Source organism: Arachis hypogaea, chromosome 14 (genome assembly GCF_003086295.3).
Source record: "Arachis hypogaea cultivar Tifrunner chromosome 14, arahy.Tifrunner.gnm2.J5K5, whole genome shotgun sequence".
Lineage (NCBI taxonomy): Eukaryota > Viridiplantae > Streptophyta > Magnoliopsida > Fabales > Fabaceae > Arachis > Arachis hypogaea.
The window spans coordinates 37,605,003-37,617,815 of NC_092049.1; the positions used below are offsets into that span (position 1 = coordinate 37,605,003).

The 12,813-nt window shown below is 31.9% G+C and overlaps 2 protein-coding genes across 7 annotated transcripts; both read right to left on the reverse strand.

The window, feature by feature from the left end:
• On the reverse strand, positions 1-6,222 carry LOC112741989 (uncharacterized). 6 transcript variants are annotated; one of them, XM_025791190.3, is made up of 9 exons: positions 5,830-6,222; positions 5,288-5,389; positions 3,438-3,526; positions 3,084-3,191; positions 2,867-2,999; positions 1,322-1,451; positions 913-1,236; positions 744-845; positions 1-669 (listed from the first exon to the last, which is right to left on the reverse strand). In XM_025791190.3, the coding sequence occupies exons 3-9, from the start codon at positions 3,514-3,516 to the stop codon at positions 313-315; spliced, it is 1,233 nt and encodes a 410-aa protein (XP_025646975.1). In that variant the 5' UTR covers positions 3,517-3,526; positions 5,288-5,389; positions 5,830-6,222; the 3' UTR covers positions 1-312. The 6 variants fall into 6 exon arrangements, with proteins under 6 accessions (XP_025646975.1, XP_025646974.1, XP_025646973.1 ...); XM_025791189.3 differs by having other exon boundaries at positions 5,288-5,386; positions 5,891-6,205; XM_025791188.3 differs by having other exon boundaries at positions 5,891-6,205.
• Positions 6,223-9,459: 3,237 nt separating this feature from the next.
• LOC112742525 (uncharacterized) lies at positions 9,460-11,421 on the reverse strand. The gene has a single exon (XM_025791764.1). It carries the CDS (start codon positions 11,419-11,421, stop codon positions 9,460-9,462), a length of 1,962 nt encoding a protein of 653 aa, XP_025647549.1.
• Positions 11,422-12,813: the final 1,392 nt, after the last annotated feature.

A 12,813-nucleotide genomic window follows, 5' to 3' on the forward strand; every position in this document is an offset into this window, starting at 1 on the left:
TTTTAAAAAAATTCAAACCAAATATATTGATTAAAATAAAAATCTATTGTAACATCTCCAGCATAGACACTTCTCAAATAAAATACCAAAACAAGCTAAATCTAACAATATCAATAACTATAAAAATCAATCTATATAATTTTTAACTAAGTAAACTACCAATAAAAGTAAGCTAACTTCTATAAAACCTGAAAATGAAACAAATTGCCCAATTACTTATCTATCAAACAAATTAACTACCTAACTAAGCTAAGCCTAACAAAATGCATTAACATAAGCCACTTAATCAATATCTGAGCCAGCAAAGTCACTCTAATGGTCCTTTTCTTGGGGGAATCCTGGAATCTTAGAAAGGAGAGACAGTAGATTACTCTGTATAGCTTCATTTACAACACTAGGCAACACTTCATTTATAGCACTAGGCAATGCTTCCTTAATAGCTTGAGTGATGTCCGCTTGTGAAACCGGTTTGACTGTAGAAACACTTGTATCTTCTGGTAATGGCACATCTCTATGATCACGAATACCAATATCTAGACTGCGGCCTAACCCATGAACTCGTCCTTTCTTATTAGTTCCTGCAACTTCTGTCCACACGTCAGGATCAACTTCAGGTTGATCTAATAAATCTTCTCCATATTTTTGTGATATTGCCTCTCCATATAAATCCTACATCAGAAAAATAAGGACATATTATTAAGAAAACCGAAAGTAAATTAAACTACAAAATTAATGGCACTTACAATAATTTCCTTGGATACTTCAGAAACATATTCTCCACTTTTCTTCTTATGAACATCATCATATACTTCAAGGAAAGATACACGACGCTTCAATTTAGCTTCCTGTAACAACATTTATTAGAATATACTATCATAAATCATTTGAGATAGACAATATTTTTCTTTATACCTTTCTTCTCTTGTGTTCGCCGAAACTGATAGACCCTGCAGTGTGTAGTTTATGAGCAGGCATAGCAGCCCTATTTTTTTGACCAGCCACAGACCTATTTTTCCACTTTGAATCTAACCAGTGATCAACTAAGCCATTCCAAACATCAACTTTCATTGCTTTAGGTCCATGACCCTTAATGTCAGCAATACTAGTTGAGTTTGCCTCCTTAAAAGCTCTTTCCCTTGCTCTTTTCAAAATATCTGGATAGCGATCAAGCATTGTCCTATTCCAAACAGTTCTTGCCATAGCCTTATCATAATTTGATGCAAATTCATGTTTTTCCTAAATTTAAAGATTAAAAGACTTAGTAACTACGCAATTCAATTATCTATTAAAATCGCATTGAGGCAACATTATAATCACTTACCAGGAAACCTTTAAACAACTCGTCCTTCATGTTTGGACAATAATCCTGCCATCTTGGTGCTGGAGAAGGCATCCTACTTAACAAATCTTTTGTAATGTCACGAGTTACTGTATGATTTGTAAATCTCTTCCTACATTAAAAAATACACGATTATCAAAAATAGTTTAACACACAACGACATAGATCATCAAAGCAACAACAAATTCTAGGCTTAACTATACTACTCGCAACTTTAAAATAATTTATGAAAATAACATAGATCATAAGTATGTAAAGCTCCCAAGAGTGCATCAACTAAATTAAAAAAAAAACCGCATCAATTAAATTAAGATCAAATCAGAAAAAAAATCAAATATAATATTTAGTTCTCTCATGCGGCATGTATTAACTGCTGGTCACATACCATTTTTATGAAACTACTGTTAACTGTATTTATGTTTTCTGTTTTGACAAAAATAAAATGATAGGAATACAAGAAATATGCACATCCATTCATCCAATATAAAAGTAAATGCAGGGATTGAGTTACTAATTGAGCAGAAGTTATAATACTGGATGAGAGGATATAAAAGAAAAGTAATGATTTATTTCTTTGAAACTATTTACTGATAGCTTTCTCCATAGTAATCTAAAATGGCCATATGTTTCGGTATTTATTGAAATGCATTTCCTGTGTTGTGAATTTAGGCTTAGATTAATATCAATGTTTTGCAAAGAAGAATATCCACATATGCAAAATTATTTTTCTGTCTATTTTATAAAAATAAATATAATAAATTAATAAACATTATAACATAAATGACACATATATAGGACTCTAACAGCAAATCTTTGTGATAAGTTGTGATTGCATGAAAAAAAAGTAGGTGCAGATTGAGTAAATTATAATAATTTTAACATTTAAATAATCTGAGCATTAAAGCCTTGCATTAAGACTTGTTGGATCAAATTTTTTATTCTATAATTCAGATTGGTTGCAGTAGTGAAACATATACTTTTTTAGTCAGTATTGTTTATGGTATATATTGTACAACATTAGCAACTACAAATAGCAAGTGCATAAAGAGAAAAAGGTTTGTTCACATTAGATGGGTTCAGCTAATGGCAGTTTTTCAAATAAAAATCAAGTTTATCAAATGCACTACAAAAGTATCATCATAAAACCAAAGACAAATTACAAACATGACTCACCCCTTTTGATTTTTGATGAAATAAAAACCTTACCCCTTATTTTTGAAATCAAGCATTGACCTTCTTTAATTCTCATATGTTATTATACTTCTTTTAAAAAATATAGCACATGCATTACTAACAAGATTAATGAATGAACAGGAAAATCAGATCCATTTATTCTACCTTTGTGATAATTTCAACATGATAAAGTGTGAAATAAATATACATAAAAGTCTCAACATAATAAGGTGTAAAATCTAGTAATAAACTAGTAAAAATTAAAGGTACCTTACTAAGTGATACCCTTCTTTTTTATTTTAGGTAGAAAGGATACAGATATAGCAAGGTCAAAATAATATTATAACTACTTACGGGTTATCGCCTTTCTCTACAGCTATTACCAACTTCCTGTTACCCCTAGTTTCAGTATGTGCACTTGATTGTCCAACATTAGGTAGCTCATTATCTTCTGCGTCTAAAACAGATCCGTCAGACGAATTCACACCTACAATGAATAAGAGATAATTTTCAATTAGATATGTACTCGTTAATGAATATGTAAAAATTTAGCAGCTGAAGTAGATCATACCATCTAATTGTGGTGACGGTTGTGATAAAGCTTGTGGAGATGGTTGTGATGCTGATCCCTCATTCAATTGTGTAAGATGAGGTTCATCGTTATTATCGTTCTGTTGACCTACAGTAAAAAAGATAAAAAAAAATAGATAGGATAAAATCACTTTCTAACCTAGGATTAATTAAATCACAATGAAGCCATATAACTCAAGTGTATAGTACAATTAGATACTTAATACGTGTATCAATGGTTGAGAAGAATCAATGTCAACAGTTTACTCACATAAACTTAATGAAATAAGCATACATCATATTTCATAAATCAAGAGCCGATAATGGTAAACTAAATTCAACGCCAAATGTATACCTGGCATACGCGAGGAAAGTTGAGATTGATCGATATGAGTGTTTCGTACCATTCGTCCACCTCTACCTTTTGGTGTCATGATTATCTGTCTAATAAAAAATAAATAAAAGAGAAAGTGATTTTAAAATATTTTCAATACAACCTATTAAAATAATGAATTGGAAAATAAATTGCAACAGCATAAATTACTAATTTATTTGTGATATGCAGAATTGTTTTATAATTAATACCTGACTCTAACATAATTAACAAGAACAAAACAACATTTCTAGCAAGAATAATACATATTACTGATTTTTTGAGGGAGATTTCATAGCATAATTAACCTGCATCTGTTTTGTGTCTTGGGAGGGACTCACGTAATGCTTATTGGTTTTGCTTTTGAAATCTACCCCATATTATGTGTTCAATTCTTCTATGTACTATGGTGTATGCATATTGATTTATTGCTTATTAGGATAAACTTTGTATTGACCATATATCATGACCTCTGTAGGTTCTATCTATCCTATTATTTTAGACCACCATTCCTACAATATTATAAGACACTAATAACTCATTTTTAAAAAATATATACGAGTGAGGCTTGGAGTTTATCTAGTTTCCATATACTGAAGTGCATTACTAATCCAAATAATTAGGTTTATTTAATGTTAGTTTTGGTTTATCCTAACCTATTACTAATTTACTAGGGACTTATTAACCTGGTTTGGAGTTTAGTCACAGTTAAAGCTCTTTGATCCTCCTAGTGCGTGTTCTTAATTATTACTTGCATAACCAATATCTTCTAGAGAATAATTAGTAAAAAAACTGATAGGATATACCATTCTAATCAATAATCATAAAAAAGAAATAAAATAAATAAATAAACAAAAAGAAAAAAAAACAAGAAAAAGAAAGAAATCAGTATAGGAAAATGAATTCAATTTTAATACACGACTTTATGCTGCTGGTAGAACTGTCATGGTATTTAAAGAACACAACACAAAGTGACAACATCTAAATTATGATCTCAAAAAATGGATTTTAACAGTTTGTGGTATGTGAAAGCTGCTGAATGAAAAGGACATTATGTTGAGACTTTTAAATTATATTAGTTATATAATATTATAAATCTAGAATGATAGGTAAAATAACAGAGAAGTGAAGAAATGTGAAAGAAATTCTGGATTATTTGCATAGATGAACCGTGAACTTACATGATTCTATTATAAGAGAAAGTTCCAAACCCTGACTGCCAATAATATACAGGTTTCTATTGCAAATTACAACTCTATTATTGGAGGCAATAAGTATAAGGCCGTGACTCATGTAAACATGCACCAAATTTTTTTCACTGAGGTTATAACGCACTAACTCAGAAAAGATACTTATATAAATTTTTATTTTAAAATAAAATATTAATTTAAAATTGAATTTACAAAAAGGAAAAAGAACACGCACTATGGGATTGGAAACAGAATTCTAAGGTGGTAGCTTAAATTTATATTCTTAGTGGAATATAAGTTGTGAAATATTGATGCATTGTCCTGAATAAAAAATAACAGTGCAAAAATAACATAATATCTCAATTTATTTTATTTAATCATATGACTATTTTAGTATGGAATATAATTGTACTCTTTAAGGGTTTGAGAAAAAATAATTTGGGTTTGGGAACAGATGATTTCAAAGGTTTAAAAAAAATTTTCAATCTCAGGCATGCAGGGCCTCCATGAACAATAAAATTCACAGCAGTAAATATCTAATTCCACGAAAAAGCAATAATCCAAGAAAATTTTGAATGTAAGAACCATCACAATCATATTAAATTATACATAAGAACAAACATAGGAAGAGATTATCATAACCTGCGATTTGTGGAAAGGAGAAGCGGACCTCCTTCAGCTATGTCGTGGATCAGACCTCCTTGAGCGGTGTCGTCGATTGGACCTCCTTTAGCGAGCCTCCTTCTTTAAACAAACAGCACCAACAATATGAAAACCTTCCTTCTCCACAACCAGAAATCCTTATTTTTCTTTTTGTACGGTAGCTATGGCAGAAGAGGAGATAGTGGGGATAGTGGGGTTTTTAATTTTTAAGTTGAAATATTACAAATTGCAAAGGGTGCTGCGCGGGTTTTTTTTGTGTTTGGCTTACCGCTTTTTTTAAATTAAAAATAATATAATTGTTTTAAATTTATGTTCCTATTTTTTAATTTAAAATTTATATTTTTAATAAAATTTAAAACAAAAAACAAGGAAACAAAAGGGCAACTTAAAAACCATCAAGAACAGAAAAGCACAAGGATGGAAGAGCTTGAACTGAAATAGCAACTCAATAATTAAAACAAATATCAACTAAAATACTAACGGAACAATTAATACAATATTGAACAAGAACAATAAATCACCTTAGTTTTCACACATTCTGAAAATCAACATGGGAAGGAGAGGGAGATGAAGATTTCATACTCAATGGAGATGGTTGAACCTGGGGAAATCACAGCGGCAATTGAGAAGGTGAACGGCAGGAAAATGGCGGCTGAGTGGAGGCTCCAACACGCGACCGAGCAGAGGAGTTTGGATGACGCATAGCAGCGCGCACGACAGTGGAGCAAACGCGACGGCGGTGGTGGCTGGGCATGTAGAAGAACAACGACGAGGTGAGGTTGCATGTTCTTCTATGGTGTGTTCGAAAGCAAGTCAAAGAATGTTATGCCCTTCTAGGTTTTTGGCACTGAGGTCACAAAGGTGAAGGCAGGAGAAGTTAGGTGGCTGATTTTTCACGACTTCTTTTATCAGATTTCTTTGTATATAAAACGGCACCGCATTAAATATAGTATATCCTACATTTCTTTGTTTTTTTTTTCTTTTTTAAAATGTAGATGAATATAGAACATATTAGGACTTGCTTATTAGAAAGTTAAATTAAGTTAGACAAATATATATTATTTATATATAATAGAAATATGAAAGGTTTAGTATCCATTTTCTTTTTTCTATTCTACCTTCGTTTTTATAATTTTAAAAAAGATTGCTCACCCTCAATAGTAAGATTATAAAAATGGCTCCAATTAAAGTAATTTTTTTAATAAAATATAGAACGAATAATTTTTTATTTTAAATTATTATCATACTATTTTAATTTAATATACTCTTGATACTTATACAATATATAATTATAATTGGTGTCTAAATTTAACTTCCAATATTATTCTTAAAGAAAGATTTATTATTAAAAAAATTCTTTTGTCAATTACGTTAAATAAAAAAATTTTTATCCAATTTTTTTTAGAGTAACCTCATTAAAATATTTTTATTAAATATAAATTATTGTTACAGATTTTTTTATTAGGATATATTTTTAAGGAATAAAAGTAAAATAGTTCAACAAGAATAATCTTTCTTAAAAATAAATTTACACAAAATAATTTTACTTTCAAATTAATAACGTACTTTCTTAATATACTCTAACTACCTACACAATATATAATATCAGTTAGCATTCAAATTTAAGTTCCAATATGGTTATTAGCGAGAGAGAGGTTTGTTATCTTTTTAAAAATTTAATTTTGTTAATCAAAACTATGAATATTAATTTTAATTTTTAATTTGTAGAATAAATAAAATATGAGAATTTTTCTTATAAATTAAATTATTGAAAAACTTACTTATTATAGAACAAGTTAAATCTATTTCTCGACTGTAAGAATTCATATCATTTACTCTTGAATGTAATCAAAATAAATATAAATTTATTCAATTTTTTAAAATTTACATTAATTATTAAAATTATGACATAATGAATGTCCCTTTGTAAAAACATAAAAATGACTTCATAGTTATTTTTTTGTTAAAAAAAATATGACTCAATAAGTATAAAGTCCAATTAAAACAACTATAGATTAAATTAAATTAAATTAATTGTATTATAAATTAATAGACGACATTCAAAGCTTTTAAAGAAATACAATAGAAGCATTATCATTCTAAAAATACGCTTTATATATTTAAGCATATTTGAGAATAAAAATCTACTCTATCAAATATTTCACCTCGTATATTATCTAGAACTTTAAACTAGGACAATTTTATATTACCTTTTTATTGTGTGCTTTTATAATTTAACATTTTAAAGATTTTTTATAATAATTTTAATTTTAACAAAATATGATATAAATAAGATCACATTAATATTAAAATAAAAAAATACTTATCAAATAGTTTTGAAACAAAAAATTATATTAACAAAAAAAATAAAATTAATTTTTTATCCAATTAGAGCTCTAGCCAATTCTTTCCCCCCACCAACAATCTCATCTATCAAGCAAAATATTTGCAATTCTGATTTTCCAGCAAACAAACCAAATCTATACGAAATTAGTCTTCATTCTCATCTTCGGAACTGACACTTTCACTATCCTCACTATCAAAATCTTCATCATCGTTGATGAGCTCATCATTGAGCAAAGTGTCAATTGGACAATTTATATCTTCTACGTTTACTTCTTCCATTGGAGCATTTGCATCAAACAATGTAATAACTTCATCCTCCAAAACAACACTTTGCGCTCTTAAATCAGATACACTTTCCTGATAAAAATCATTACTATCAGCATGCTCATTGTTGGGTTCTTCATCTGGATCATGCAAAGTCTCAATCATAAAGAGCTTGGCTCTGACTTTACAAGCCGCCCACCATTCCCCACTAGATTTATACCCACTATGTGGGTATTTTGTGTAATATACCTGTTGTGCTTGCTCAGCCAAAACAAATGGCTCGTTTGATTGTAGTCTTGATTTATACTTTATGTCAACTAACCCATATCTCTCGTCAACTTTTACTCCATTAATTGGGTCAAACCAGCAGCATCGAAAGATAAATACAGTATTTCCATAGCCTAAGTATGACAGTTCCAAGATCTCCTCAAGAATGCCATAGTAGTCTAAGTCATTTTCCCCATAAATATTTCCTTTAACACATACTCCACTATTCATAGTAGCTTTATTTTTGTCGTGATCCTTAGTATGAAATCTATATCCATTAACTTTTAAGCCGTTATACGAAGTGACAGACTTGGAAGGACCATGAGCTATCTGTTGAATCATTCTACTTTCAATGTGACCTGTATCTACCTACAAATGAATATAATAACAATTGAAAGTTATACATTCTTGCAATACAAATAATTTTAATTGTTATAAATATTTAACTTCAAAAATCACTCACCTGATTCTTTATCCATCTACTAAAGTCTTTATCGCGGGCAATTAGTATTTCATCGTCGGAGATATTTGGATCTAACTCTTTCAGGGAATCCTTAAATTGTCTAATAAATAAAGTAATCAATTAACATTCAATTTAGTTGTAAAATTAGTGTGTATATAATATGAATATATTAACTAGTTCTAACTTACTGGAGATAAGGTTCTATTTCTTCGCAGTTGACAAGAATGTATGTGTGGACGATATGAAGCTCTTCATCAGTTAAGTATTTTTTTGAACCTCGCCCGATGGAAAGGCATGGGTATCTAAAAATAGACAAGTGATTCTCATCCATATTTGAACCACCATCATCGTTCCTGGGAACTTGAGTCCGCCTTGTTTGTACTGTTGACTCAAAATACATGGAAGTAAAGTTTGAAATTTCTTCCAAAATATATGCTTCACAAATAGATCCTTCAACTCTTGCCTTATTTCGAACTTTTCGTTTTAAGTATAACATACACCTTTCAAATGGATACATCCATCGATACTGCACAGGTCCTCCAACCTTAGCTTCATAGGGAATGTGGACAACTAAATGCTCCATCACATCAAAGAAAGCCGGCGGAAAAATCTTTTCTAGCTTACAAACTGTTTTAATAATGGAAATCTCTGCCTTCTCCACAGCATCAGGGCGTATTTCAGTAGCACAAATTTCTTTAAAGAACAAGCTGAGCTCTGTTAGCACTCCCCATATGGATTTTGGCAACACATCTCGAAATGCCAACGGAATTAGTCTTTCCATGAAAACATGACTGTCGTGACTCTTCATTCCTTATATCTTCCCATCCGCTAGATTAACACATCGTGAAATATTTGATGCATAACCATTCGGAAATTTTAATTGCTTTATCCACTCACATACTATCCTCCTTTGTTGAGAATCTAGGACATATGTGGCTTTTGGTTTTTTGTATTTTCCATTCTCGAATACCAACTCCAAGTTAGGGCGTTTGCATATTAGCTTCAAATCTTCTCTTGCATTCGCATTGTCTTTTGACTTTCCCTTTACCTCCATAACAGTATTAAAGATGTTGTCAAAAATATTTTTTTCAATGTGCATAATGTCCAAATTGTGTCTTATCAAATTAGTTGACCAATAAGGCAACTCCCAAAATATGCTTTTTCTCACCCAATTATGAATGGTACCAAAGCCACCATTTTTTCCTCTCGAATTTGCCCCAAAGTTAGCTTCATCGAGTTTGTCCAACTCATTTAAGATTTCAACTCCACTCATTCGTTTTGGTGGAAAAGACTTTTCCACAATTGACTTTTTAAAAGAATATCGATCACGACGAAATGCATGACCAACAGGCAAGTACTGTCGATGACAATCAAACCAACAGGGTTTAGCACCATGTTGTAGTCGAAACGATTTAGTGTTCTTCATGCAAATCGGACATGAAAGTCGGCCGTGAGTACTCCAACCAGACAACATTCCATAAGCCGGAAAATCGCTTATAGTCCACAATAATGCTGCCTTCATGTTAAAATTTTTCTTTTCCCATGCATCGTAAGTAGTAACACCATTGTCCCACAAAACCTTTAACTCGTCAATCAGCGGTCTAAGATAAACATCTAATCTTTTTCCGGGAGACTTCGGTCCAGGGATCAACAGACTGAGGAATATGTACTCTCTTCTCATGCACATACTTGGAGGAAGATTGTAAGGTGTAACAAACACAGGCCAACATGAGTATGGAGTCTTCGAGCCAGAAAATAGATTAAAACCATCAGTGCAGAGTCCAAGCCTAACATTTCTAGGTTCTTGGGCAAATACTTCATGGGTGGCATCAAATTGTTTCCAAGCATCAGCATCAGCCGGATGTGTGATAACCGATTCATCGTGGCGTACTCCATCCACGTGCCACTTCATATATTGCGCAGTAATTTTAGACATAAACAAACGTTGAAGTCTTGGAGTAATAGGAAAATATCTCAATATTGAGTATGGCACATCTCTACTGCTATTAACTGTATCCCCTGCCTTTGGCTTAAATCGTGGGTGTCCACACATTGTGCAGGCTACATAACTAGTCTTGTCACTTGTTTCTTTATAATATAGCATGCAGTGATTAGGACAAGCATCAATTTTCTCATATCCTAATCCCAATTCTTGAATCATTGTCTTTGACCGGTAGAAATCTTCTGGCAACTTCTCTGATTCTGGGAGCATGCTCTTGATTATGGCAACCATTCGATTATAACAACTCTCACTCATGTTGAATTCTGATTTCAAGTTCACTAGCTGGGTTACAGCTGACAATATTGTGTGCTTGGTGCAGCCATCCCACAAAGGTTCGTCAGCACTCCTCAGCAACTTATAAAACTTCGACGCTGATGGATTTGGATCCTCTTCTAAACCTTCCATTACGTTTAAGTTATCACCTGCAGCATCAATAACCATGTCTACATATGGATTTGTAATCTCTTCTTCATGTTCTTGGGTAACATTTGTTGCGTCCTGTTCAACCCATCTTTCCTCACCATGAGCAGTCCAGTTTATATAACCCTCCATAAACCCACGATCACACAAATGCTTTTCGACCCAAAATATTTCATCCCTAATCCTGTTCTTACATTTTGTGCATGGACAAAGAATGCGACCTAAACTATCAATGACTGTCGGGTTTCTTTCTACAAAATCTACGAATTCCATAACACCTTTCTTAAATTCCTCACTTAGATGACCAGTGCAATCTTGCCTTCGTGACATCCAACTCCTATCAGGCGCCATGATTATCTGGACTAAAGTTTCATTTTAGTTGTAATACCAATGTTTAACATGCATATAAATCACATAGTCTCGTGTATTTTTTTCCTAAATTTCATTAATGCGTGTTTTTATTCACAATCACATTAAATAACCCCTTCTACAAGTTATAAAGTAACAAACTTAATACATTCAATTTGAAAATAAAGATATAAATCATAAAAAGATAATATACAAAGCTTGAAGGAAATTGTAATAAATAATTTGAACCATTAGAAAGCCCAAAAACAATTGGGTATCATTAATCTCATGCCAAGAACTTCAACTCATGAGGTTAAAAAGTACAGAGATATGCCGGGTTCAATAATCAGAATATCAGTTATATCTTTTAATATAATAAGAATCCAAAAGATTGACAGAACTATCATAACATCAAGAAAATAGGAACTTAAAATTTATGACAATATGAAGCAAGACAGCAAAAAACTCAAGTTCAATCAGTTAGCAAGAAAGTAAATTTAAGTGATCATTTTATTTTAGAACACTAACAAATTCAAGGTTCCAGCAACAAATTTCAGCAGAACATTCAACTTTCAATAAAAATTCAACCTTCAACAACAAAATCAAGTTGCATTCAAGTTCAATCCGTGACAAATTCTTTCGGCAATGAACAAAATTAAGTAATCATTTTGGAACAGCAACCAATTCAAAGTTCTAATAACAAATTTCAGCAACATATTCGACTTTCAACAACAAAATCAAAGTGCATTCAAGTTCAATCAGTAACAAATTATTTCAGCCATGAACACATTTGAGTGATCATTTCATAACAGCAACAAATTCAAAAGGTTTCAAAAACAAATATCAGCAACAAATTCAATTTTCAACGACATCATCAAAGTACATTGATGAATTACAGCAACACAACTAAAACAAAAAGAAAGGGGAAATTAATTATATTGGAACTGACCAAATCGGGGTGCGCCGCAAGAAGCTGACGGCGAGGCTCAAAGTAAGACGACGAATGAAGACCCGCCCACCGGGACCTGCTACTCTGCTGTCGGTGACGACTTGCACAGCGGCAGGGACGGCGTGCTTCTGTGGACGAGGGGATGACGAGACAGAGAGCGCCGGAACCTTCTTCCGCGGCTGGGTGTGAGACGGTGACAGTGAAGAAAGCTAACCAACTGGCGGCGGCGACTGAGCTTGAGGGAGAGAGTGGTGTGAGCGAGGTGAGAGAGCTGGAGGGAGAGGTGGCGTGAGCAAGGTGAGAGAGCTTAAGGGAGAGAGACGTTGGGGCTCTTTCAGATCAGGATGGGTAAGAATAAAAAATTAATTTTTATGTTTTTTAAATCATAAATTTAAAATAAAGAATAACAATTTTATAAATAATAAATTATTAATAAATAAAAAATA